This window comes from Clavelina lepadiformis, chromosome 3 (genome assembly GCF_947623445.1).
Source record: "Clavelina lepadiformis chromosome 3, kaClaLepa1.1, whole genome shotgun sequence".
Taxonomy (NCBI): domain Eukaryota; kingdom Metazoa; phylum Chordata; class Ascidiacea; order Aplousobranchia; family Clavelinidae; genus Clavelina; species Clavelina lepadiformis.
Genome location: NC_135242.1, coordinates 23,938,746 through 23,966,744, shown reverse-complemented (window position 1 = coordinate 23,966,744; position 27,999 = coordinate 23,938,746). Strand labels below are relative to the sequence as shown.

General features: G+C 37.2%; 3 protein-coding genes and 2 long non-coding RNA genes across 9 annotated transcripts in view; 2 read left to right on the top strand and 3 right to left on the bottom strand.

Moving 5' to 3' along the window:
- LOC143450626 (uncharacterized) overlaps positions 1 to 6,964 on the top strand; it is a 46,161-nt gene extending 39,197 nt beyond the window's left edge. The window contains exon 5 of the long non-coding RNA XR_013114749.1: positions 6,913 to 6,964. This is a non-coding gene — a long non-coding RNA (uncharacterized LOC143450626). The remainder of the gene's footprint in view (positions 1 to 6,912) is intronic.
- LOC143450625 (uncharacterized) overlaps positions 1 to 15,120 on the bottom strand; it is a 47,222-nt gene extending 32,102 nt beyond the window's left edge. The window contains exons 1-3 of one of the 3 annotated variants that reach the window (XR_013114737.1): positions 14,948 to 15,120; positions 13,545 to 13,738; positions 12,714 to 13,225 (exon numbers count right to left, since the gene is read on the bottom strand). This is a non-coding gene — a long non-coding RNA (uncharacterized LOC143450625). Of the gene's footprint in view, positions 1 to 12,713; positions 13,226 to 13,544; positions 13,739 to 14,947 lie in introns of those variants that run through there. The other 2 variants (XR_013114738.1, XR_013114736.1) reach the window with 2 other exon arrangements.
- On the bottom strand, positions 133 to 27,906 carry LOC143450621 (fibrinogen-like protein A). Of its 2 annotated transcripts, none has more exons than XM_076951240.1 (6): positions 27,574 to 27,906; positions 27,343 to 27,509; positions 26,382 to 26,478; positions 1,319 to 1,415; positions 1,057 to 1,188; positions 133 to 895 (listed from the first exon to the last, which is right to left on the bottom strand). In XM_076951240.1, the coding sequence occupies exons 1-6, from the start codon at positions 27,818 to 27,820 to the stop codon at positions 706 to 708; spliced, it is 930 nt and encodes a 309-aa protein (XP_076807355.1). In that variant the 5' UTR covers positions 27,821 to 27,906; the 3' UTR covers positions 133 to 705. The 2 variants fall into 2 exon arrangements, with proteins under 2 accessions (XP_076807355.1, XP_076807354.1); XM_076951239.1 differs by lacking the exons at positions 133 to 895; positions 1,057 to 1,188; positions 1,319 to 1,415 and adding exons at positions 24,936 to 25,771; positions 25,933 to 26,064; positions 26,205 to 26,301 and having other exon boundaries at positions 27,574 to 27,905.
- Positions 2,360 to 3,428, bottom strand: LOC143448503 (uncharacterized). The gene is made up of 2 exons (XM_076948280.1): positions 2,817 to 3,428; positions 2,360 to 2,562 (listed from the first exon to the last, which is right to left on the bottom strand). The coding sequence occupies exons 1-2, from the start codon at positions 3,100 to 3,102 to the stop codon at positions 2,360 to 2,362; spliced, it is 489 nt and encodes a 162-aa protein (XP_076804395.1). The 5' UTR covers positions 3,103 to 3,428.
- LOC143450622 (uncharacterized) lies at positions 7,448 to 12,586 on the top strand. Of its 2 annotated transcripts, XR_013114735.1 has the most exons (10): positions 7,448 to 8,346; positions 8,588 to 8,745; positions 9,146 to 9,732; positions 10,000 to 10,133; positions 10,258 to 10,427; positions 10,510 to 10,707; positions 10,873 to 11,006; positions 11,122 to 12,126; positions 12,232 to 12,394; positions 12,473 to 12,586. XR_013114735.1 is itself a non-coding variant. In XM_076951241.1 (4 exons), exons 2-4 carry the CDS (start codon positions 12,054 to 12,056, stop codon positions 12,480 to 12,482), a joined length of 246 nt encoding a protein of 81 aa, XP_076807356.1. In that variant the 5' UTR covers positions 10,719 to 11,006; positions 11,122 to 12,053; the 3' UTR covers positions 12,483 to 12,586. The 2 variants fall into 2 exon arrangements, 1 of the variants encoding a protein (XP_076807356.1); XM_076951241.1 differs by lacking the exons at positions 7,448 to 8,346; positions 8,588 to 8,745; positions 9,146 to 9,732; ... (1 more) ...; positions 10,258 to 10,427; positions 10,510 to 10,707 and having other exon boundaries at positions 10,719 to 11,006.
- Positions 27,907 to 27,999: the final 93 nt, after the last annotated feature.

The following is a 27,999-nucleotide window of genomic DNA, read 5'->3' as shown; positions in this document are numbered from 1 at the left end:
TGGCCGGTTAATATTAGCTGCTAGCGACTAAGAGCTCTTGGCGACTAAAGATTTTGTCTGCCATTAACCGAAAGCGTACAAGTAGGAAAGAATTGGGAACAAAATTGTTGATAATTCATTAATTCAAGGAAATGTGTTACTCTGTTAATCATTTTAATGCTGGAATGCCAACTTTGTGGGCTAGCATAACATAAGTTGCTAATATTACACTTTTCATCACATTTATCAATAATATAGCAGTTTTGCGTGCGATTGACAACGTGACATGACAATTAGCGACTATGGTGGCTAACGGTAAAAGAAAATCAGCTAAATTCCCAGCTGTAATAAAAACATGGCGAATATTTACACGTGGAACGTATAATTGATTGATGGTGTGGTGCCAAATTTTACCGGGTATTGTGACGTAAAAATGTCGTATGATTCAGAGTTTGTCTTCTTACAAACTTCTCAAGGTTTGTTTTGTTATTTGTAAGTTAAATTTATATCTTTGAGTTGAATACGACGGCAATCTCCAAGGTTTGAATGAAAAACTTACAAATGTTACATAACAACCGCATAATGACGTGTGGTATAACAGATTGAGAGAATGTATATATTATGACGTAATACACGTGGCAACTTATAGTTACAGTTTGCTGCGTTGCAGGTCTAAATACAGATCAATGTTTACTTGGTTGGTTAAAATCAACTCGTGGATTTCATTCAGTCGCAACGAAGTTTCATTTTAGTTTCTTTAAGAGGTTCATTATATCCCTTCCAATGATACCAAGTAATTCCATGAGCATATCCACTTGATTGACACATCCAGACTCCATTGAGGTATGAATGGGCGCAGCTACCAAACCACCATCCCTGAGATCCTCCATAGCCAGTTGCGCAGTTTAAACCAGAACTAATATATTGAAACATGAAAGATTAAAATTACTTTGTTGCATCTATTTATATTCTATCTTATACGTTACTGGCAGGATATAACTGAAAATCCTACTGAGGTTGTGGCACTTAATGTTTATTAAGTTGAACATATTTGTTCCTGAACATAAGATGACGTACCTGGAATCGTTATCGTTATCTTCCGTCGAGAATGGGTAACCATTGTGATATGATAAACTATCCCCTGCATTTCCGCTGTATCCGGAAACACGAAGCCGATATAAATTTTCAGCAGATTCGATCGAAAACGAGCTGCAAAAACAACAACAAAGTTCAAATCCAGAGAGCTAAGTTGTAATTTACTCAACAAAGTTTTTCGTTGATTAATGAATGTAAGATTTTAACATCTTCGTTATTTATGTCTCAACAATCTTCTTATGACCTATAATCGGCGTGACGTTGGTTTCCATGGAAATCCCACAGCTCTATCTTGAGTCTGCATCCTCCTCCACGCGTCATCTCGTGGATGTTGTCGAGTCCTGTAAGTAATGAAGCACGAATAAAAAGAACGAAAAACATCAAAATAAAATGCGTTTAAGTTGAACAAACTTCCTCTTACCAAGCCAAAATTCCCCATCAATCTGGCCAAAACCGTTCGCGTAGTCGTCCCATCGTCGCTCGAAACTAACACTTCCGTCAATTCTTCTTTGAAAAATCTGTTAGTAATTTGATTTTACATTTTAGCACAAGTGTAACACGTTTAATTTATATGTTTAAATCACCTTTAGTTTATTACGTCATAATACAAGAAGTACGGCAATATTTACACTTCGCTTACAACACGCAAGATATATCTTGTCAAGTTGGATCTCTTATTCCAGTGACATGTTTATATTTTTGCTAAAAACTTCAAGTTAAGAAAAATTTAAATTCATATTATAGGTAGCTGTTTGCTGCAGGTGATTTGGGTGAAATAAATCAGGTTTATGTGGCGCTGGTTGAATTTCGCCCGTTTTCACTGCAAGCGACATATGCAGTTCAATGCAATTGTATCGCGTGCTGCATAAAGTAATGTTGGCATGCAACACAGTAATTATTAGCGTACAGTCATTTTATGCATCGTAGCATGTGATCCAATGAGGGCTTGTGATCGGCTCTGCACAACCGCACACAACTACAGACAGTAAGCGTTTTCGAATCAACCGCAAGTTGGCAAACAACCTTCATTCAACGTTTTGGGAATTAAGTTTCAGAAAAGTGGAAAAAAGCACATTTAAAAAAGCGCGAATGCGTGTGAAAACAAATTATTGTCGTTTGTGTTTTCTTACATTCTTGCTACAATGCAAATGAATAGCACACAACGCATTGCCGCTTTGAACTCCACACAACTTGCAAACTATCGCTTCAATATTACACAGTAAGTGTATATACTTTTATGTATACGTTTATACCTTTCAATACTACTGTAATTTCAATATAATTATTAAGCTATTCCACTAATAACTGTGGAAAGATTTTCGCTCACCGTCCATCCATCCTCGCAGTAAACTTCAACCCCACTCGTCAAAGTGTGGGGACCGTTGCTTGATGGCGTAGCACATGACGTAATACTAGATGGTGTTGTCGTTGTAACAGTGGTAGCAACCATGGTCGTGGTACTGGGAGGTGTAAGAAACTCCTCGATTTCTGGAAACAATTTTTTGTTGTAAACAAGATTGAACTTTTCCAGCAAGGTTCAGGCAAAAATCGCCCATAAACATACAATTAAACAAGACAACAAGCATAGACTATACCGTATGAGCGCTATATAAGTGTTGGCGCGTAGATTGTAAAATGTCTGTAGTCCACATCTTTTGGTAGGTTTATTGCAGAGTTCTTTATGCTCGCATGAAAAATGACGATGATTAAGATAAATAATCTATGATCAGAAATCAACTTACTTGCCAGTCTGGTGACTATGTCGGTTCCTAGCGACCCCAGAGCGCACGATTCTCCTTGCATCCCCTTCTTTCCAGCTCCTCCGGGTTCTCCTTTGGCTCCTGGATGCCCCTGAGCTCCAGGAATTCCGGATTTTCCAGATCTGCCGACATCACCTATGTCTCCTTTCTGCATGCTTGAATTGACGACGTCATCATCACAGACAGTGGTAAGGACTTGACGACATTGTTGCGAGTAGGTCATCATGACGAAACAAGCCAATGAAAACAGAAGAATCAATCCTCTCATGGTTGACTATGAAGATCTTCCGTTGAAGTTGATGATATGAAATCCTACCAAATCGCTGCTCTGTATATAGCCGTCTGTTGAAGCTCGTGGCTTCCAAGATGACGTAAAAAGGTCTCGGAAATAAGGTCGTCAAATTCGAAGATCACGTCATCATGGCGCCTTATCCAGACCAAAACTATGTTGTTCGTGAACACAAAAGCAGTAAAAAGAAAGAAAGGAAGTGAGAAAGTTTTACGTCAAGAAATGTGGAAAAGTTGCGAAAAACACCTGTTTTATTTTCGGGTCATGCTCAAAACAGATTCATTGACGTAATAACTTGATTGTTTTCCGGGAATATTCACAAAACACATTTCCAACAACCTTGCTTGTGACGCATGATTGCTTATCCAATCATAGTCTGGCTCCGGTTCTGCATCATCACAAGCTGATATGACGCAATCCAACTCATTGTGACGTTATTTTCGAACATTATGGAAAGTTGAATTGCTTTGAAAACGATAGGAATAAGTTTAATTGTTATTATCAGGTTTCATTATTAACTTTTCTTGGCTACAAAAACCCACTCGAACGTCAAATAACGAAATGCTTATTGTTTTATGGGAATGATGGTGTGTCGGGTGTTTAGGCTGGCCTAAGGACAAGTCAAGTCTTACTGTTTGACTCCGGGATAATTATCTTTGACTCCGTTGCGTTACTGTCTCTATATTGCTTCTTCAAATCAACACCAACTTCATAAAGTCTAATTGTTATATTGTCCGAATAAGTTGTATCGAATTAGCAATATTTACACCATGCTTCCAATTCCCAATATCTTAGTAATAACTTCAATTCAAAGGAAATAACTCAGAAGGAAGAGCATTTCTAAGAGAGCGATTTAAACCAAACATTTGCTTTTATATTCCAGTATTGACCCATCAGCTAACGCCATGTTACTTATACACGGAAACGTATCTACTTGTCAAATGTTCCATTCTAAGCTTTTTATCACAAAGAATTCAAAACGATTTACATCAGTACGGAAAACCACTTGACACACTTAAATACGTCACATGTCAATTTGGAACTACGATTTGAATAAAGATTACTAGGAAACAATACATTTCTACGTACAAGCTATGTTACATCTTCTATTATACCGAAACCCTCATCAAGTACCTTCAAACATTACACGGTAAAATACAATGCTACTTGAAATACTTCAACTACCGTCCATACGTTAGTTTGGACTTTGATTGTTTGTATATGGGATTAACTCGAATAAAACATACAAACGTTTTAATATTCAATTTTGTCTAACTGGAGAAAATGCAAAAACTTATGCAAAATGCCAATTTATATAACTAATTGCAATTACTATCATGATCCCCACAGTTTCGTATTACAGTGATATTGGCAAAGAAAGCATCTTCCAATTTCTTTACGAGATGTATTTTCAGCAACGTAGCAAATTATTTCCTCAAGTCAACGAATATGTTTTTGCTGGGAATTGTTCTATGGCTGTGCTATGATTTGTTTCAGAACATCTTATTTGTCAATTGCTTGCTAACAACACTTTCGATTCAGTCATTTGGATTAGAAACACAAAGTGTGGAAATATATCATTTAAGTTTACACGACACGCAAAGTCCTATTTGAGGCGGCAAGGGTCGGCATGCTTAGTGGGTATTTCACGGGCACATGAAGCGTGTGTTTAGGTTACATGCTCGGTCGCTTAAAACGAATAAAAAATAATGTATTCCGGCTGATGGTGGTTTCGACTTAGGTAATTCCCCATAACCATATAAGCCGGTTCAGCAAATTGAGTTTATAGCACTTGTTTGTGTGCTCAATGCTCTGACGACGTCCGAATAAATGGCGTAAAACATTTCGTATGTAACGGATATGTCCGTAGTACACTGTCAGGTTCTGATCGATGTAACGCAACAACCAGGATTTCTTCAGTCGCTACTGCAATGACTCACACGGTCAATCCCACCATTCAGTAAAACAGGAACAACGAGTAGAAAGTTAACTGCGCGCTGGGATGTCAACTAAAATACTCGTTCAGGAGCCACGACTAAGAAAACGTCTCTACCCAAGCAGGTCACATCTCGAATCCTTCCTATCAAAGCCAGTCACCCTTCCCGTTTTAACATGCGGTACCTCGACTTAATCAACCGAAGAAGGAGAATGAAATCAAAGTGTCGACCTTAGGAGTTAGGCCCAAGCAAATGAGACTTGCGTGTGAACAAAACAAACGGTACAATGCAGGGATGGCGAACCACTGACCTGCGTTATCAGTGACCCACTTGTCGTTTCAAAATTATAACAAAATATGAACAAATGTTTCAGTGAAAAACATGGTAGTAAATATTTGCAACAAGGCCCAGCGTAATTTTAATCTAGTACCGGATTGAATTTCCGTACAGCAAACTGGCACTACTACTCGGCCCGAAGTATTGCGTTATCATGCCTAGTCTGCCGTTTGTGACGTAAAAAAAATATTGTGCTGCTCATTGTTAGCAAATAATTTTGTTGATTTCTACCCTTTGTAGTGATTGCCTGATGACGTTTAAGATTACTCATAAATTTCAGAAAATCAAGGCCTAGGAATCGCCTCAGCCCAGATACAAGGCTGCAGGTTAAGCTGAAAACTACACATTACCAGCCCAGGAACCCATAAAACTTGCAGAGAAGATGCAGCAGCAAGTTTCTCATCGATCTTGACATTTAAATAAATCCATGACCCCACTTGTATCTTTTCCAGGTTAAAGTTTCATTTGTGACTCGTTTAATTAAAAAGGTTCGTCACTCTAACGCCACCCATAGGGTCTAACTTCATTTTCAAAATAACGAAAAGTGCAGTAAACTCATACTGTGAAACTCTCAATTACGTAAATAAATACTCAAACAGTGAACGCAAATTGAAATAAGAAAAATATATCGTTACACATGCAATTAAAATAGGTTTTGGTCAGCTACTAATAAAATGGTTAATTGTAACTTTCGCTTAGAATTTGACATCGGTGGTCGCACTTACTCCAAAGGCACCGCAAGCTACTTGCAACTTTGACGTGCCTGGTGAGAACTGAGAAATGAAATTGTGCTTAAGAACAGAGATAGCTGAAGGTAGAACAAGGTGCTGCCACGGTGTGTTCTGTTGTTTTTTACTGAGAAAGGTATAAGTTTAAACTCCCACGAGAATTTTTGAGGAGGAAAATGTAACTTTCAACAACCCACTAAATAGAGAATTTGAAAAAACAATGATGAAATACATTTATCCAGTTCAAATTACAAGTTATGTGAACTTTCAGAAAAATTATGCAGATCCTTGGCTGAAGTCCTGTGCGAAGGTTTATGTCAGAGTTGGAAAACAATCAAGTCTTTCAAGGTATGTTGTGGCCTGCACACTGTCAAGAGTCGTTTTACATATACAGTAAATTCCTCCTTGACACAGATACAGGAGGTAGAGAAGAAAAATTATAATCGGCGATTGAATCCGCCCAAAGAAGTTGAAACCAGGGTTTTGGAAGATGAGCATTTTGCTGAACTGGTTCTTGAATGAGCTGAATGAAAAGCTCAATCAAAAAAAGTAAGTAATTGAACAGATTTATCAACAGAATCAAACTACTAACGCAATTGGAATAATACTCGTTTTAAGAAAATGCAGCAAATATTAATTTCAATCTAAGGCTTTGACACCTGATAGTTTGGAGATAACATTCATTTTTCAGGTGTATTACCTTATCGGTAGTGGCTGAATTAAACATCAAATGCATTGAAACGTTGGTTTTAAAAAAAAACAATACTTGACAGATTTGTTGTTATTAGAACGCGCATACACGCTAACAGAGTACAAGGTCAATGAGCAAACAACAACGTACATCGTCATAGCCTGGAACTCGTCAACAGGAAACAATCAAACTTTTGAATGAAGCGAACAGTTCCACAAACGACGGCAACCGGCCCACAACATTTGAGGTGATGATAATATAAAGTAAAGATTATGCTATAGCAAGGCGTATAAACTTTATATTAGCGCTTTATTATAAATCGACTCTTAGTAAACAAAAAAAAATCTTAGTTTGTGTTATTTCTACAAAACTTTCACAAAATCGAATGGTTTCATAAACTTACTTTGTGTAATTTTCAAGAACAGCGCTTAATACTTTGGTGATCACTCATGCGCGACGCGATATATTTTTCATGATTTGTCATTGTTGTTGACAAGTGATTATAAAATAAACTTACCGTATATACTAATTTGCCTTGTTTGTTGATTTCTCAAATTTTAATTGTTGTATTCCTTCTATTTCTAACGCATATTGCTTACAAAAAGACGCGGACAACATTAAATTATTATGTTGTAATTCTTCGATACCAGAATGGTTATGATCCGCATTTCTTGTCGTGATCCTCTTACTTTCCATGTGACCATAGATGACGTGGATTCGGAAGCCGTGGCATGCTGGAGATCATGGAGTTCCTCAAACCTGATACCCAGACTGACCAGATTCATGGTCCATTGGTATCCGTACAATGAGACTTATCAATCTAGAAACCATAAACGCTTCTCAGAGGTTGTAGTCTGTACTTTGAAAGTATCGTCGGTAACGGTACCGGTAATTGGCAAAAAATGTACCGACGGTTATGGTATTCGGTACTATTTTTAAAAAGTAGTTCGGTACTTCCTCGGTACTCGGTACCGGTACATTTTGTGCAAAAAATGCTACTGCAAATGCAATATTTGTCGCTATTATGACCCGGTAAAGGTTACTCCAGGTCAAAACATATGTGACGTTACTCGCTTGCAATTTTATTTGGTATTTCTAGATTAAAAACATAAATAGGTTCTAAAATTGGCATTAAAGGTTAATTAACACTTATTTTTGAAAACACACTCGTTAAAGTTATGAAATAATCACATGAAAAGTACCGAGTACCGGGACGGATTGAAATATTTTGAAAAAGGAATTCGGTACAGAGATATGGCACTTCTTTTTCAAAAATACCGACGGTAACGTTACTGGTACTAACAAAGTACCGTGGTACAGTAATTCGGTACTATAGTACTGCGGTACTGCCCACCTATGACGCTTCTTTAGACGCAGAAATGCACCAACTGGACAGTTAATAAAATTATCCGAATGTTTCAGGCAGAAACCGGGTCAGACGCTGAGTACGTATTTGGAGCAGGGATTTGAAAGATGCGCATTTTGCTGATCAGGTTCTTGAATAAGCTGAAGGAAAAATTCAATCCAAAAAGTAAGTAATTAAGGAATTTTCTCAAAAGAATAAACCTACTAACTCAGTTGGAATAATGCTCGTTTAAAGTAAATGCAGCAAGTTTTAATTTTAATCTATGACTATGACACCTGATAATTTGGAAATAATATTCATACATCATTTGTATTACCTTATGGATGGTGGCTGATTTAAACAGCAAATGCATTGCAACGTTGTTTTTTGAATAAATCTCAATACTTGACAGAATTGTTATTATTAGAACGCGCATACACGCTAACAGAGCACAAGGTCAATGAACAAAACATCAACGTACTTCGTCACAGCGTGGAACTCACTGACAGGAAACAATCAAAACTTTTGAATGAAGCAAACTGTTCCACAAACCTAAACGACGACAACAGACCCACAGCATTTGAGGTGATGGTAATATAAAGTATTGATTATGCAATAGCGGGGCTTGCTATAACTTTACATTAACACTCTATTATAAATCGACTCTAACAATCTTACTTCGCACTATTTCTAGTGCAGTTATTCACAAAATCAAATGACGTCATAAGCAATACTTTATGTACTTTTCCAAAACTGCACGCGCTCATTACGTGGTGATCACTCATGCGTGACGTGATATGTTTTCCATGATTTCATCAATTTAGTTAATTTTCGTGTTTGAGTTTTATCACTGTATACATTGTACAATAGCTTACTTCAACTCCTCAGTTCACAAAAATAACCGAACATCTATTGATAGGTTATATTGGTCGACAAGTGATTTTAACATAGGCCTATATCACACATTTACTTTGCTTTGTTTTAGTTTAGGTCGCAAGCCTGCTATTTTCCATGTGACCATAGATGAGCGCAATTCTGGCATGCTGGATATCATGGAGTTCCCCAAATCTGATACCCAGAGTGACCAGAGTCATGGTCCATTGGCATCCCTATAATGAAACTTATTAGTCTGGAAACAATGGATGCTTCTCTAGGCGCAGCACTGGACCAACTGGACACATGAAGTGATTTGCAAAAACCAGATCAGACGCTGAGTACCTAGAGCTTCCCAGCAACGGACGAGAGGTGGGAACATATTCACGATCTCCTCCACAAAAATGATCAAAAGACTTCATCGTCTTTAATCCACATCCAGCTCTTTTAATGAATCCAACTGATCTGCCGCTGATGCACCAGGTGTGTCTTCACCTAGCGCCAGCAAGTTTGTTTCTGAATCACAGCTGTCTGGTCCATAATACCGTTTGCAATAGAGTCCGAAAAAAACATTTTCTCTCTGAAGATCTTGGAGGAGTTGAAGAAAGTTCAAGCAGGACTGGGCTTTTCCGGAATTGGAAGAAGCTACATCGATCTATTTTTATGTTTCAAGGCAATCCAGGTCTATTCAACAACGCTGTGAGTTCTACACTGAGTTTTCTGATCACGTGTCCTTATACCTTTCGGCTGACAAATGCGACCGCCGGTCTGCTATACCAAAAGCATCCACAAGGTTATCAAAAGTTAAAGTTAAGGACATTAACGCAGAAGTATGATTGTATATATGTGGCCACAAAACTCATAAAATAATTGAAATCCAAAGCTGAGTTGATTTAAGTTTGCAGTTTAAGGTATGCTCATATTAAAGCCACAATTTTTACTGATTTTTTTGTTTGTTTTTGACAGATTCTCGTCTCAACACTCTGCCGTCAGTCATTTTGTAAACTGTCGTTTTTTTCCCACGGGTATGACGTGTGGCGATATGGCCGAGTCATGGAATGCAGAATGAAGTGGAAATTATTCTTTGTCAACATCAAGTGGTCAGCAATGTATATTTGTGAAATATTGCACAAAACCTTTCCAATTGTTTTTAGTGCTATACATATGCAACGTATTGTGGTAGATACATTGGTAGAAGCTACATGGATATATTTTATGTTTTAGGTCGACCCAGATCTGTTTGACGTGAGTTCTACGCTGTGCTTTCTGGTCATGTGTCCTTATACCGTTCGGCTGACAAATGCAAACACCGGTCAGCTAAAAGCAAAGCATCCAAGGTCAAGAAAGTTCAAAGTCATGGACAATGAGGCAATGATCAAATAAGAACAAGCAAGGTCACAGTTAAACAAATTTACTTGTACAACTTACATATGCATGACGTCATATACAACTTATTCTTTTATGTATGTGTTGCAGATTACTTTGATGAGTGGCCTTCAAAGAATCAGAATCCTTGCTACTCACAAACTATGAGGTAGTCTAGTTAACCATGGTGTCACTTTCCATCTGTGCAAGACGCTGCGAGGCATAAAACATTCAAGATATATGTCCAGCAAACCTACGAAATAATCAAGCTCCAAAGTTGAATTGAGATAACTTTGTTGGACTTTAAAGGTTATCAAAGGTCAAAGTAAAGCACAATAACGTAAAAATATGCTGGTATATGTGGCCACCAAACCCATCAAATAATTGAAATTCAAAATTGAGATGAGTTAAGTTTGCAGTTTAACATATGCTCATATTTACGCCACAATGTTTACTGAATTTTTTGTTTGAAAGCTTCTCGTCTGAACACTCCGCCGTCAGTCATTCTGTAAACTGTCGCTTTTTCCCCACGGGTATGACGTGTGGCGATACCGCCGAGTGATGGAATGCAGAATGAAATTGGAATTGCTCTTTGTCAACATCAAGTGGTTAGCAACGTAAATTTGTGAAATTTTGCACAAAATTTCTTCCAATTGTCTTTAGTGCTATAGATAGACAACATATTGTGGTAGAAGCTACATGGATATATATTTTATGTTTTAGGTCGACCCAGGTCTGTTTAACCACGACGGGAGTTCTACGCCGTGCTTTCTGGTCATGTGTCCTTATAACTTTCGGCTGACAAGTGCAAACGCCGGTCCGCTAAAATCAAAGAATCCAAGGTCATCAAAGGTCAAAGTCAAGGGCAATGAGGTAAAGATCAAATAAGAACGAACAAGGTCACAGTTAAACAAATTTACTTGTACAACTTACATATACATGACGTCATATATAACCTATTATTTTATGTATGTGTTGCCGATTACTTTGATGAGTGGTCTTCAAAGAATCAGATTCCTTGCTACTCACAAACTATGAGGTAGTCAAGTTAATCATGCTGTCACTTTCCATCTGTGCAACTTTTTGCATTAAAATTGAAAGCAAATGAATTATACTTGGACCATTTTGGCATCATTCGTCACTTGTTTAGTGATGTTTGACTTGTTTGTGTTGTTATGTTAAATATAAACGTAAACAAAAGAGACTGTTGGACTGCAAAATACTTAAGAGTCAAAATGACACCCTCCGTCGTCCTAGGTATTTCAAAATTTCAGTCTCTCTAGAGCTAAAACTTGCAAGTTAGCAAAATACAATAATGCGATGATATGATTGTATATATGGATACCGAATAATTGAGATAATCAACAATCAAGTAGATAATCCCAAGGGCTTAAAACTTGCAAGTTAGCAACATTCAATAATGCGATGATATGATTGTATATATGGATACCGAATAATTGAGATAATCAACAATCAAGTAGATAATCCCAAGGGCTTAAAACTTGCAAGATAGCAAAACACAATAATGCGATGATATGATTATATAAATGGCCACCAAACCCATCAAATATTTGAAATCCAGAATTTAGTTGAGTTAAGTTTACAATTTGATATATGCTCATATTTCGAAAACTGTCGCTTTTTTTCCCACGGGTATGACGTGTGGCGATCCTGCCCTGAAATGCAGAATGTACAGTAATCGGAATTACTCTTTGTCAACATCGAGTGGTCAGTAAGTAAATTTGTTAAAAAACTTCTTTCAAATGCCTTTAGTGCTATAGATATGCAACGTACTGTGGTAGAAGTTACATGGACCTATGTTGTTTGTTTTAGGTGGACCCAGATCTATTCAACCGCGCCGCGAACTCTACACTGAGCTTTCTGATCACCTCTGGTTATACCTTTCAAATGACAAGTGCAAACGCCAGTCAACTATAAGCAAAGCTTCCACAAGGTCAAGGACAATGACGCAGAGATCAAATAAAAAACAAACAGGGTGACAACTTAACACACTTACTTATACTACTTACATGCGAATATTGTCATATATTACCTGCACTATTATTTGTTGCAGATTACTTTGATGAGTGATATTCAAAGAATCTGCCTCTTTGCTACTCACAAACTATGATGAGATAATTTAGTCATTGGATCTCTGTCCACCTGGGCAACATGTTGCAGGAAACACAAATCATTTTTGCAAATTGTTTCTAACGTGACAAGCCAGACACTAAATTTTTCTGCTTGTGCTATTGTAATACAACCATCAACATCATACAAACAGTTCTTGTTATTTCGTTTCCTTAGAAATGATGTGGATGTTGTATGGTTTTAATTAGACACAGCTGCCTCTGAATACAGCAGTTACAGAAAAACTTTACTACATGTTATGCTATTTACATAAATGTTTCTTGTAGTAACGTTTATATTTCGTCATTAACAATAATAATCATGCTGTCAACTTGCTTATGACAACTTGCACGGCCACCAAAACACAGCTGAACACAGAAATACAGAAACGATAAGTTCCACATTTAAAGTCAGGTTATCCAGACTATATCATACGAGCAAGCGATATGTTAAAGCAACAGATTGCTGATACTTTATAGCTCCAATGCTGTACATCAGTGGATGGGAAACACATTTGTACATCAGCGAAAGCCCGATTTCCTTTGGCCATATATGGTAATAATGTTGGGCGTTGGTGCCGAGCCCTAGATTGTACAGCACAAATGCATCGATAATAATCTTTCTATATGAGACCGATAGATCGAACTATGTTGCTGGATTACTTTTCAATCGAATGACTGGATCTGCAAACTCCAATCTAGAAAAAGAAGCGATCAATAACTAATTATTACAATAAATTTAACTTGGAGTTTTAAATTCAGTTTTTTCATCATATAGAAAAGTGCTTGTCAGGCAAAGTAATCATGCACATGCTAGATGCTTACTGCCTTGTGGTTAAACTTTGACAACTACAATTTAGTGGTAGATGGAGAGGCAGCTTGTGCAGATAAACAGCTACTTTCAACTCGTTTAGGAAAATACACAAAATGACATTAAATGGTAGGCTTATAATTATAAGCCATATCATATAGTCCGCATATAAATAATATTCTAACTTGCATATAACAGTAATTGACCTTTGTCACTAGATGGCTGGAGTGCATTCCTGAGTGAGTTCCAACATCAGAAGATTGAAATACTGTCTCCGATTCCACTGCAACCACGGTCTGCTGCTTCCTTCATGTTCAAGACAATAAGAGAGAATTCGGGTCCGTGTAGACTGGCCGGTTTCACTTTCTGTCCACTTTTTGGGCGAAAGTTTGAAAATTTTCTGAGAATTCAATTGAAGACCATTTAGTAGGAGGTTATACATAGTTTAGAAGTAGGGGTGTACACTTTGGATGAATGAAGGTCCAAGAACCAAATCTCAATGCATTGAAATTCAATTTTTCTTTTTACGATTCGTAAAACGGGTTTCCTTCTTACTTATAGGCATTTATTGGAATACGCAGCCGAAATAATAAGTCGTTGAATTTGACTTCACATCATGAGACCAAGCCTACACTGGTTATCATGATCTACACTAAATCATGCCAATTTGACAATTGTTACGTAATTTAACTATAAATAATTATGGGAACTTTTGCAAAGGCGAAGCGCTGTATTGCCTCCAATTTGGTAAATTTCAAACTGTTCTACAGTAGAATAGGAATCAAAATTTTGGATCAATAATAAACTATTCTACTGTAGAATACTGCATTTTGGCTTGTGCACCTCTAAATACATAATGAGTTATAAAGTTTCTTCAACTTGTGGATATACATTACAGCAGGGATGTCCAACCTTTTATTAAAGTGGGCCGCATTGTCACTTGAAATAATTCAATGGGCCGCAGAACCTATTAAATTTCAAGAAAAATGGGTACATAAAGTACATACTTTTGGAGTGAAAATGACTAATGAGCCGCACAAAAATCTCAGGCGGGCCGCAGGTTGGACATCCCTGCATTACAGGATGATTTAAAAATAAGGTTCTATTTTCAATAACTTGTAAGTTATTATAGAGACATTGAAAAATTATACAGTTTAATTTCAAATTGGATACGGCAATTCGCATTTGCTACAAGTTTTTCAAGCTGCCTGGGAACCGAATCAAGTGATTTCATGAAAACTTCTCGTGGGATGGAAGACAAGTTCTCGTATTCGCCTTCCAATCTTGCATGAAGAGAGCACAAGTATGAAAGCATAACTTCTTCTATTGATTTGATTTTCATGCAAGATGGCGCTCCTCCACATTGCGCTACTGTTGCTCGTGATTGGCTGAATGTCCACTTCCCTGGGAGATTGGTGAGTCATCATGGTCCGCATCATTGGCCAGCCGCAAAACCTTACCTGGCACCCTGTGGGCTTGGAAGGGCGATTGAGAGAAGTCAGAACTTCCATTCATCAAGAAATTCTCATGAAATCATTTGATTCGGTTCCCAGGCGTTATATACCAGAGCATGTAACTCTTTCTATTGCTTCTATTAGTACTGAATTACCTGGATCATCGTCTGTGACGTCATAAAGTGTTTGAGGCGACGATGAAGTCTTTGTTGTAGCGAGGGGAGGGCCTCTGTGAAGAAAGTCATTTTGAAATGTCAAAATTTAAGTTTTTAAACCTTTTCTGCAAGTGTTATTGCAAAAAGAAGTTTGTACAACCATAAAACTGATCTTTTACCAATATCCTTGAGTAGTTCTTCAAATTTTTCATCAAATGAACCTTCGCCAAAGTTGTAGTAGAGTTTACCGCCTATGCTTAAGCATGTAATGTTCAACACAGCTTTGTGGCAAAAGCGACTTAAATTTCTTCAAAACCAGCCATGAATGAGTTTGTTCAATAAAATGAATTTCGAAATAAAATTCATACTCAACCAATCATCAGGTTCGAAGCCACTTTGTGTCTTAATTGGAATAATAATTCTCTTTTGCGATCAGGAGCGAGCAAATTTTCGTTTTGGCAGTTTTCACTCTTCTCATAATTTGATGACGGAAACATCAAAATCAAATAAGCATCACTGTTTGTTTCATCTCGGAATAAATGTCTCCTTTCCATTTTTCTTTGTCGATCCAAACTGTGTAATCAGCATTATGAAGTCTGCCATAGATCTGGGAAAATTAGTTAAGCGTGAGATATAGTAGAACTAAACATACATCTGTTGTACTCACTAACTTATAATATATCAAGCAACGTTATGTGACTGGCCCAGCAACAAAACTGATATAAACACAGTGGTACAACTAATTAATCATTTTCAAACTTGAAGCCATTTTCGAATATCAAAATAAATAAAAGTTAAGACAACCAACCCTGTGAGCCATAGCTTTAGAGTCAGTAGTTGTAACTCAGCATGATGTGTTGCTTCAAACGAACATCAGTGCGTATACTCCACTGACAAGCCAGATAGTGCTTAGATATTAACAATAAGTAAAATCAGCTGTTGGTAATTTTAACACATATGAAAACAACTAGTGTAACACACACTAGACATGCTGGTTTCCATCTGCTTAGACTTATCACCTTGGCAAACATCAGGACGACTTTCGGGGTTAAAATCCCTACATTGAGCGACAATGCTTTTCAGAGTATTTCAGATCTTCAGTTCATCAGGATTGCTTTCCAACGATGCTTCTAAGTCTTAAAGATAACTCTCTTCAGGTGTTTTTCCTTTCTCTTTGATCGATTGAAGGATTAAATCAAATGGAACTCCGTGAAATACTGGATGTCTGGTGATGATTTCATATCCAATCACCCTAAGACTGAAAATGGATGCATTTGTTATATTATAAATGTTGCAATGACTGCACAACAACATAAATTTGCAGATTGAACCGTCATACAATGGGCATACACTTAGCAGTTACATTATTCATTATGACAGACTTTATTAATATAAACAGTTCTTCACACAAAGAAACTTGTAAGTTACTTATAATAGCACAATTTCTACATCAATCGCTACAAATTCCTATGATTCATAATTTCATATTTAACATCTAAGTTTGTATATATATGAACAAGTTGTATGGTGGCAATTCAACTGCACTGCATCATATTTTCTTTCCCGGAATTTTTATGTTTAGTCATAATTGGCATAATCTACTAAATACACTAACAGCAGAGTATCCATTTTACACATCCAGACAGTAACATCTGACATAAACTTCAAGTGCAACAGAAAAACAAGTTTGTACGGCCCAAAGCAATTTAAGTCAAAACTTGGTTGTCACAAGCATTTTGTCATAACAGTTTATGCAGAGCGGTGCAAAAAAAAAACTTTTGGGCAAGTACCGGTAAAGCATGCAAAGAAGTATTTTAATTTTGAAATTATCGTCAACTTTTGTAGCACTTTCTGCCATATTTGAACATCTGATTTGTTAGATCATTGTCTCTCAGTTTAACAATCAATAAAAGTGCATTTTGTTTTAATCTGTATTAATTTATTTGCAATGACAGGTCGCATATATAAGCACTTCTTTCCAATTCTCTTTGAGGTGCTATTATAGGCAATCTCTAGTGTATGTCTATTCTCTAGTTCAGGAATTATTTCCACAGAAAAACAGCTATGAAAACATTTATTGCAATATTTTAAACAGCAAGAGCTAGTAAGTAGGTGAGGAATCAAAGCAAACCAACCTCACCAGTATATATCCATTGTTGCATTTCTTTTGAGTAAGGGAATCTTCGAGAACTCTGGAGCAGTGTAGTAAGGAGTGTGTTGTGTATTTATTGCACCATCTACTGATACTGAGCTAAATCTGATGTTAACGGGATATTTTGAGGCTTCAGGTTTCCATGAAGAAATGATTTTGTTTCATCGTAGCAATGCAGATATGACAAGGCATCTGCAATTTCATAAACAAAACGCATCCTTGGCACCCAGGGTATTTCTGCCACATGTTTAGACATCAACAGATCCTCAAGGTTGCCACATGCACACACTTCATGATGATGCCAATGCAGTTGGCCCATTTCGTAGTACCAACGATTTGTACGATGTTATTGTGATGTAAGCAATAAAGAACATCGATCTCTCGTTGAATCCTAAACATATACTCACATAATGAACACTCATATCATGTTAATGAAGTGGTCATATTGGAACACATGGTATGAGGGGGAATACAAAATATTTTCAAAAAAATTGCAATTCTTTATAGCTTGCCAATATATGCATTGAATTAACTAATTTAATTTGACTGCCACTTACTCTTTGAGTGTTTCATTCTGCTTTTCTAGTGACCCCTGCACACAAAAACACTTGACTGCAACTTCTCCGAGTTTATCATGCTTGTACTTGTGGACCGGTCGCAAACCTTCTTCGACCAATCAGATCGTCATTATCCCAACTTGTCTTTAGACTTCACGCAACGTCAATTGGAAGTGAAAGCATTGTCAGTTAATCACCAGACGTTTTGCAAAATGTTGTCAGTAATTACTTAGTCCATAATGCTAGAACGTACAAACTGTTGCATAATCTATGCCTAGTTACTTATATTCAATGTCATATGTATAAGAAAACAACAATTTAGAAATAAGTCGTGCTTTATGATGATCATGATTGAGGTTTCACGTTACTACTTGACAAACCAGAATACTTGCAGCAGAGATGAGCAAGGACGCACTCGATGTCGGTTGGTTACCTCGATAAAATGAGGTTTTTGAGACTGAGTAATTTAGAATACCCAGATGAATTAATCTTAATCAATTTTGTGCATTTCTTTTAATTTTTCAACAACATATAATCAATAAAATGGAACTAAAACTAGTCTGTGGGATTGATGGAATACCAGAAAAAGAACTTTAAAAAAATGGGAAATATTTTATTCATATTATCGAATGTGTTTAAAATGTCCTTACCCAAGGGAAAATTCATTGAGTGCCTAAAAACAGCCAAAATAATTCCTGCACATAAAAGGGGGACCCACACCAGTGCACTACTAGACCAGTAAGTTTCTTTTCTCCATTCTCAAAATTTCTGGAGCGCTTAATGAATACAAGGGTACTTAGTTTTCTAAACAGAAGCACTTTTTTCTTTGAAAACTGATTTGGTTTCTGCAAAGGCCATACCACTTGCCATGCAGCCTCTTTATTAAGTACGAAAATTAGAGATGTTTTTGAAAAAGGCAACTCAGCAGTGGGAGTGTTCTTGGACCTGTCGAAAGCACTTGACATAATTAACAATGATATTCTGCTTGCAAAATTATATCACTGTGGCATTAAAGAATGGCAAATAGTTGGTTCGAAAGCAATCTTTCTGATCGTAACCAAGTAGTAAATTTTAATGGAACCTTATCTAACTCAACTTCCAAAATGCAACATGGAGTTCCACAAGGGTTGAATCTTGGACCTTTACTTTTCCTCATTTACGTAAATGACTTTAAAAATTGTCTAACAAAAATGGATGCAATTATGTTTACTGATGACACTTATCTGGTCAAACAAGGCAAAAATATCAATAAGTTAGTAAAGAAGTTGTAGAGGAATTGGTTACTGATCAAAAATGGTTTATAAGCAACAGGCTCACTCTGAAATTGGCCAAACCAATTTCATGATCTTTGAAACCAAACCCAGCCATAAATCTGATACTATTAAACTCCACCTGAAGGAAAACGTACTTAAATTCATAAATTTAGGCAATAAAATTTACCCTCTTGTTATAAAGACTTTTTTAATGAAAAATCAAACATAAATACTAGAAATAGTTCTAATCTTACACTTTACCTTTCTCCAGCAAGCAGGTCACTGAACACTCTTTAAAATATTGTGGACCAAAACAATGGCATATTTCGATAATTTTAATCTACTGCTCTTTTTAGTAACAAATTAAAAGTATATTTGCTAGAAAGACAGTCTAAGAACATGCACTCTGATTGGCAGCTACTCGGCTAACTCGCCTTTATCTTCATGTATAGCACTTTTAAATTTACCCTTATTTTTAAATCGCTGTAATCAAATTGTACTTATGAGCACTTACACACTTTTTTAATTTTACCGCTTTCCGTAATCACTATGGTCCGATCTTACTCATAAACACTTGTTTACGTTCACATTCTCAGAAGTTTGTTAACTTGCATTTTTTCTCCCTTTTGTTCACTTTACTGTGAGTGAGCTGTTTTACACAAATGTTTTTGTTGTTTATTGCTCTTTGTGTGTCTATGATATAAACTGATTTTGTGTAAGGGCTAGCCTACTTTACACACCCACATTATCTTGATTGCAGTTTCTATCAAGCTTAGTATTATTGCTTTCTCTCTTGAACCACATGCCACTCTACATCTATTTTTATCTTTATGTCGATTATTCTCTAAATAACAGCTGTTGTAAAATCAGAATCCAGTACTTTCTCCTGCCAACCATGAAAAATGGATTTTTAAGATCGCTTGCTGCAAGATCCAACCGGGCATTAAATATGTTCATCTCTTCCTGGCAGTTACATCTCTGTCGATGTATGCATCTTTAAACAAACTGATCAAACCATCTGGCTGGATATGAGTGACGTAGCTAACCATTTTCTACTTCCGCTCATAACCGACCTGTGTAAAAGATTCTTACCGTGTGCACATGCAGGCCACCTGAACGGGACTCCTGTCCCATGGATGGAGTTCATATTAGTGGGGTTTTTCTTCTTCCATTGGGACAAACAGGTCGGTTACATCTTGACGGTAACACAACGCTTATGTCCTGCCAAACTATCAGTGTAACTTCTGTTTTATACTAAATGTGTTTAAATTATGGGTTTTGTAGTTTGAGTTTGGTGACCGTGCTCATGCTAATAACTCTTTCTCATTCTCTTATTGGTCCGTAATGCATCTTTTTGCTCTCGAGGCCTTGTCACATTTGCCCATCCAATTTGTGGAAATTATTGTCGTTAACTGCTAATATGTTTGCCATCACCTGCGTCAGCAGCAATTTTTTCGTTCCCCACGTTGAAGACAAATAATAATAAAATGAAGAATGAAATCTACTTCCTTCTACTTTCTGGTGAATCCCCTAATTTGCTTCTTTTTTTCTGTAAGCTCCTTGCCTGATCCAAACTTGTAATAATGTAAAATTTACAATAATGTAAAATCCTTTTCACTGTATAACCTTCTCCATCCTTCTCTGTTCTTTGCTATTTTATGCAGTGTTCTTGCGTTTGTAACAAACACAGTAAGTAGTTTCATAGCCTCGAAGCTGAAGGCAGGGTCGATGAATCCGAGTTAAATATTTACATACTTTTTTGCAGATAAACAATTCCAACAGCAGTAACATTTCTAATGACATCTTTATTAAATTTCTATCGCATAACAGTTCCAATTCCATACTGGAACTAGAAGACAGTGCGATTTATTACAGAGATAGATTTTTCAATCGTAGATCTGTTGTCAGATATATGGTTCTGGGCTGATTTAAATAGTCCTGTTGTGAATTCAGGATATGATTGGATATGCAATACCACCATAAACATTAAAACGCATTTGTTTGCTAGCGATTTTACTTGCATAAGAATGTAACTCCACGTCAGTTGCAGTAGTAGCTTTAGGGTTAGACGAGCAAAGAGGTCGTCTCGGGCCCTCCTCCGAGAGACACCCCATGTTTGAGTACACGCTCTAAACGAACAAACGTTGAAAACGATTGTTATTGTTAACTCTTCGTAGTTTTTCAGGACAGGAGTCATCTATTGGTTCATGCTAATTAGCTGTATGAACTGTATAAAGAAAGTTGTGTAAATCGAAATTCTGTGTAAATTGGTCCCCTCCTGTTATAAAATTACTTTCATATAAGTTGAAGCATAAATGCGTCACGTGATTTAAAACGTCATGCCAAGACGAAAATAGTTGTGTTCTCTGCTGGTTTTAGCGTTCCATAGCAATAAAGAAATGAAGGGTTTAAGATCTTGAGCGCCATAGAGCAATTTTAGGCAGCGAAAAACTGAGAAGAAGCGCACAAGAAAATGTTGAGCAGTTTGTTTTTTGAAAGAAAAGCAAAATTTTATGCGTTCTACAATATGTGAAGTCAAAATTTCGAAGGATCATGTCCTCAGACTTACTAAAATAAATTGCTGCGTCTCTCCTAATTTTGGGCCCCCCAAACGTAACTGGCGCCATACTTCACCTCGCCCTCCCCAAACCGAGAGATACCACTGGCCAGTTGCTTTGTTCATTTAACCTTAATTTGGGCAAAAAGGATTTTTACCCCCTCGCTGTTTTTGTCTCGTGAAAGCAAAATACAACACGCAAAAACTTTGTAAATTTTTTAAAACTTTCTCGTGCATTTGCTGATGTTTTATTCTTGAAATGATAAACGTAGATAAACGTCATCTGCTCTGCTTATTTGACCATGACTAATACATTGGCTTCACGAAAGCAAACGTTTTTCTTCCAAGCTCACACTTTCAATCTTTACTTATGGGTAGGCTTATACCATCCAACAGGCACTCCAGCTGTCAGTATATATGATATATTAGTTCATTTTCACATAGAACTATAACTGTCACTGTACATCGCAAAAAATAATATGATTTTGTATTTACATTTTTCACTGCTGTGCATTTTCTGTTGTTTTTGATAAGATATTGCGTATGAATGACGTCAACACTGATTGACGTTAATCGGTTTGTGAACAAGTAGATTACTTTAAAAGAATATTTAAGGCGAATATCTTTTAACACACTAAAGATGCGTGGAACCAAAGAAATCAACAGACTGACAAAAGTGCAACAAAAAATGCAATTCCACAAACAAAGTAATAAAGTCTATCTTACGTGAATAAAAATAACATTAAGTTATAAAATAGATTACTAGAGCAACCAAATATTCCGCTAATTTAACAAAGATTTCTTAACTTTTAATTGCAATGTTCCGAGGTACTTCAATGATATTTTGACATAAATTAAACGATCGCTTGTCGCTTTATTTTCTGACTGATGTTTTAGTTTGTAGCTTAATTTGGTTGAGCCGACGACGCCAGACAATGAACCCGGGTCACATTATAGTTTGTTCTCTGAGCTGGCGTTTTATCCTCTCTGCTACCGAGCCCAACAATGTCGATGGCCACTATAGACTTCATTAATCGCAACCTACAATAGAAACCGCGTCATATACTCACAGATCTTTTTGTGACCATTTCTTTGCATTTGGGCGCTGTCTTAATGACTTCGTGGCTGTCACATGTCAGTCTTTAGGACTATTATGTTCTTTTCCGCGTGCTGTTGCCTGCCTTGCTGCATTTGTAACAAATGTAACTTTACTTTACTATTAATTGTTACCTTTGTTACCTTTGTACCTGTTACCTTTGTTTAGTTTTATAATTTCCTTTTTTGCGTTTGTCTTTGTTATCTTGGAGCTTTGCGTTATTATGATTGGTTTATTTTGCCGCATGTAGGTGTCGTGTTTGCTTTAATTTTTACAGTATTGGGGTTTAACACTGTTGAAATTTGTTCTTGTTGCATTTGTTGCACGCACAGGTGGTGCCGCCGCTTTTCCCGCTAATTATAAAATTCCCCGTCCAGTTTCTTCATAAAATGTTCAGAGTACATGGGGCAGTTCGGTTAGTGAGTGTTGGTGACAGGGCGTTGTCTCTACTCCATGCTTTTACAGTGATCTTTTCTCTTCTAATTTTAACGTTAAGTCGATGCCTCTTTTGTGTGCAGTTTTTAAATATAAGTTTTCACCAACACTCAGGTGTGACTCTTTCACTGGGATTCGTCGTGAAAGGAGCTACTGACCTGGCTAAACATCTGCGTTTTACGTAACACATGTCTTTTGCGTGCTTGCTTTATGCTGTGTGACTTGGTGTCAATCTGTAACACACTTTACTTCCCTAGCTGTGACGTCAGCGTTGATTGATAAACTTGGCATAAAACAAGCAGCTTATGCGCAAATTACCAAAACAAGTTTGTTGGTCCTTTGTTGGCTAATCGTGTCGAACCAGGTCTATAGTTACGTCGCATCGGGTTTAGTACCGAAATAGAATGGTCCCTGTATTAAGCGACTTCTACTTACATATTTGTGTTCATATAACTCACTCGTATGGTCTGCTGTTTATAACATGCTGGTCTGCTGTTTATAACAAAACATCGTTTATAATTTCATATCGTCAATACGGCTTTGTATTTATCGGTTTATAAACTAATGTCTTGTAAAAACTGGGCCTGGAACAATTTGGTCAGCCAAAATTAGCCGCTAGCGCATGAGAGCTCTTGGCGACTAAAGATTTTGTTAGCCCCTAGACGAAAGCGTATAAGTAGGAAAGAATTGGGAACAAAATTTTTGATAGTTCATTAATTAAAGGAAATGGGTGTACCGACACTTAATCACGCGACATTTAATCACCGACACATAATCACTAGGACATTTAATCACGCGACATATAATCACTTGGACATTTAATCACGCGACACATAATCACTTGGACATTTAATCACGCGACTTGGATACTTAATCACACGACATTTAATCACGCGACACATAATCACTTGGACAGCGCTTTTGTCTATAGCAGGGGTCGGCAACCTTTTGCACGACTCTGGACCTGGAAACAATCGTCTGATTCTTCTTGGCAGCAGGGATCTGCTAGACAGCTAGACGGTATGCCCAGAGCGAAATTGTGGCTAGCTGCAAATGTTAGGAGTTGTTATTTTCACCTTACGCAAAGCGTCCTGCGCAAAGTTAATGAAATTGGCATGAAATGTGACTACGAGTCTGATGACGAATTAAGAACAGCTGTTCGGTGTTTACCAGCCTTAGCCATGGTCCCTTCCTCTGATGTAGTCGAGTCATTTCTGATCTTAGCTGATAGCATGCCCGATCACGAGAAGGTGCCTGAGCTGCTTTCGTATTTCGAACACACATATATCAGACGCAGACGACGTCCGGGACGTGGTGAAATTACGGCTCAGCCATCTTTCCAATCGAAAGTTGGAATCATTACGAAGCCGGGGCAGGTTGCATTGCAAGAACCACAAATGCAGTCGAAGGTTGGCATTTTGGTCTCCAAGTGCTTTTTCAATGCCACCACCCGACATTGTGGACTTTCATACAGGGAATTGAAAAAGACATTCAAATGCAACGTGCAACGTTTCTGCAAGGAATTGCTGGTACTCAACCTTCTATTCCAATGCGGTACAAGGCACTGAAACTGCGCGTGCAAAAAACACAGTTGACCGTTATCTGTCAAGCGAGATTTTAGTTTATCTTCGTGCAGTTGCTTACATTTCCCATGCATGACATTGTTACCTAGTCTGTACGGTAGCCTTATCTGCCCAAGCAATGTTTAATCTTTTTAACAATTTCTTTACAGGTTTATATTTGTTTTTTCGTATGTAGACATGCAACTTTCGATACTGTAAATGTGTGATTAAATGTCGCGTGATTAAATGTCCTAGTGATTAAGTGTCGCGTAATTATGTGTCGCGTGATTAAATGTCCTAGTGATTATGTGTCGGTGATTAAGCGTTGCGTGATTAAGTGTCGCGTGATTAAGTGTCACCAAACCAAGGAAATGAGTTACTCTGTTAATCATTTTAATGCTGGAATACCAACTTTGTGGGCTAGCATAACATAAGTTGCTAATATAACACTTTTCATCACATTTATCAATAATAAAGCCGCTTTGCATGCGAGTAACAATGTGACATGACAATTAGCGACTATGGTGGCTAACAGCTAATGCCATCCGGCTAACGGTAAAAGAAAATCAGCTAAATTCTCAGCCCAAGTAAAAACAACGCGAATATTTACACGTGGAGCGTATGAATGAATGACGGTTTGGTGCAAAAATTGTACCGGACATTATGACGTAAGAATGTCTCAAAACTCAGAGTTTGTCTTCCTACAAACTTTTCAAGGTTTGCTTTGTTATTTGAAAGTTAAATTTGTATCTTTAAGTTTTATCTGAATACGACGGCAATCTCTAAGATTTTTAAATGAAAAACTTTCTCTGAGTCATACGACATTTTTACGTCACCATGCCCGGAACAAATTTGGCAAGACAACCTTATATCATATTATGACGTGCTGTATAACGGAATGTTAGAATGTTTACGTTATGACGTAATACACGTGGCAACTTATATTCACAGTTTTCTGCGTTGCCGGTCTAAATACAGTTCAATGTTTACTTGGTTGGTTAAAATCAACTCGTGGATTTCATTCAGTCGCAACGAAGTTTCATTTTAGTTTCTTTAAGAGGTTCGCTCCCTCCCTTCCAATGAAACCAAATAATTCCTTGCCAACGTTCACTTGATTGACGCATCCAGACTCCATTGAGTGCTGATTGGAAGCAAGCATCAAACCACCAACCTTGACTTCCTCCATAGTCAGTTGCGCAGTTTTCGTGACCACTAATATATTAAAACATGAAAGATTAAAGCGACTTTGTTGCATCTATTTATATTCTATCTTATACGTTACTGGCAGGATATAACTGAAAATCCTACTGAGGTTGTGGCACTTAATGTTTATTAAGTTGGACATATTTGTTACTGAACATAAGATGACGTACACGGAATCGTTGTCGTTATCTTCTGTCGAGAATGGGAAACCATTGTGTTTTATTAAACTGTCCCCTGCATTTCCGCTGTATCCGGAAACACGAAGTCGATATAAATTTTCAGCAGAATCGATCGAAAACGAGCTGCAAAAACAACAACTTGCTTTAAAAGATTCGAATCCAGACAGATAAGTTGTAATTTAATCCACAAAGTTTTACGTTGATTAATAAATGTAAGATTTGTAACATCTTTGTTATTTATATCACAACAATTGCTTTATGACCTATAATCGGCGTGACGTTGATTTCCATGGAAATCCCACAGCTCTATCTTCAGTCTGCATCCTCCTCCACGCGTCATCTCGTGAATGTTGTCGAGTCCTGTAAGTAATGAAGCACGAATAATAAGAACAAAAAACATCAAAATAAAATGCATTTAAGTTGAACAAACTTCCTCTTACCAAGCCAAAATTCCCCGTTAATCTGGCCAAAACCGTTCGCGTAGTCGTCCCATCGTCGACTAAAATTCACACTTCCATCAATTCTTCTTTGAAAAACCTTTTAATAGTTCAATTTTACATTTTAGCAGAATGGTAGTAGATGAAATCATCATTAGTCTATTTCGTCACAATACAGCGCAACACCATTTACACGTCACGCATGATACTATTTACACTTTGCTTACAACACGCAAGGTTTGTCGTTAATTAGGAGCTCATTTTCTAGTGATAGGTGAGTTCGGGCAATTGTTAGAAATTTCAAATTAAGAAAACTTCAAACTAATAATTTGAGTTGCTGCTTACCGCAAGTGATTTACGTGGTGCTGGTTGAATTTTGCCCGTTTTCACTGCAAATTACTTACGCAATTCAATGCAATTGTGTCGCATGGTGCATAAGCGAAAGGAAGACACAGCAGTAATGTTGGTTTACAACAAAGTAATTATTAGCGTACTGTAATTCTTATGCATCGTTGCATGCAACCAAACCTGGGCTTATGATTATTTACACACAATTGCACACGCCAACAGAACACAGCAACACAGCACTCTCACAGTAATCATGATAGCAGACAAATAGGGACATTTATATTTCACAATTTTCAATCCATTTGCTTGAGAAAGTTCGCAAAGCGTTTTCGAACGCTTTCAGGAAAGTGGTAAAAAGCACATTTAAAAAAGCGCGAATGCGTGTAAGAATAAAGTCATTGTCGCTTGTATTTTCTTACATTCTTGCTGCAATGCAAATGAATCGCACACAACGCATTGCCGCCTTGAAGTCCACACAACTTGATAACTATCGCTTCAATACTACACAGTAAGTGTATATACTTCTATATATGGTTTTATACCTTTCAATAATACTGTAAGTTCGATATAATTTGTAAATTATTCCACTGATAACTGTGGTAAGTCTTTCACTCACCGTCCATCCATCCTCGCAGTAAACTTCAATTCCACTCGTCAAAGTGTGGGGACCGTTGCTTAATGACGTAGAACATGACGTAATACTAGATGTTGTTGTCGTGGTAACAGTGGTAGTACTAGTAGCCATGGTAGTGGTATTGGGAGGTGTAAGAAGCTCCTCGATTTCTGGAAAGAAGTGTTGACTGGAAATAAAAATAGTTGACATACATTTGCTTCTACTTGAACTTACTGGTCAGCCTGGTGACTATGTCGGTTCGCAGCGGTTCCAGGTTGCAACATGCGGTTTGGTTGTCATTCTCTTCATCTTCATTCATTTCCCCGTCTTCAGGACATGCGACGTCACTTTTATCAAGTTTTCGAGTCCAAGTAAACGTTGTGTCGTCATCACAGATTGTCCTCACAGATTGCCTACATCGTTGCGAGTAGGTCATTGTGACGTAGTACACCAAGAGCAACAAAAGAAAACTCCCTTTCATAGTTCAGTTGAAATTTTTCTCATAAAAGCTTCAATTTAAATAGAAGTCTTATAACAAAACTGTCGACTATGACAAAGTCATGTGATAAAATTTTAACAAAATAGTTTAAGGCACATAAGATATCTGCATTCTAATTAAGCATCGCGCGTTTTCTTGTGATGCAGCCAGGAAGCGATAAA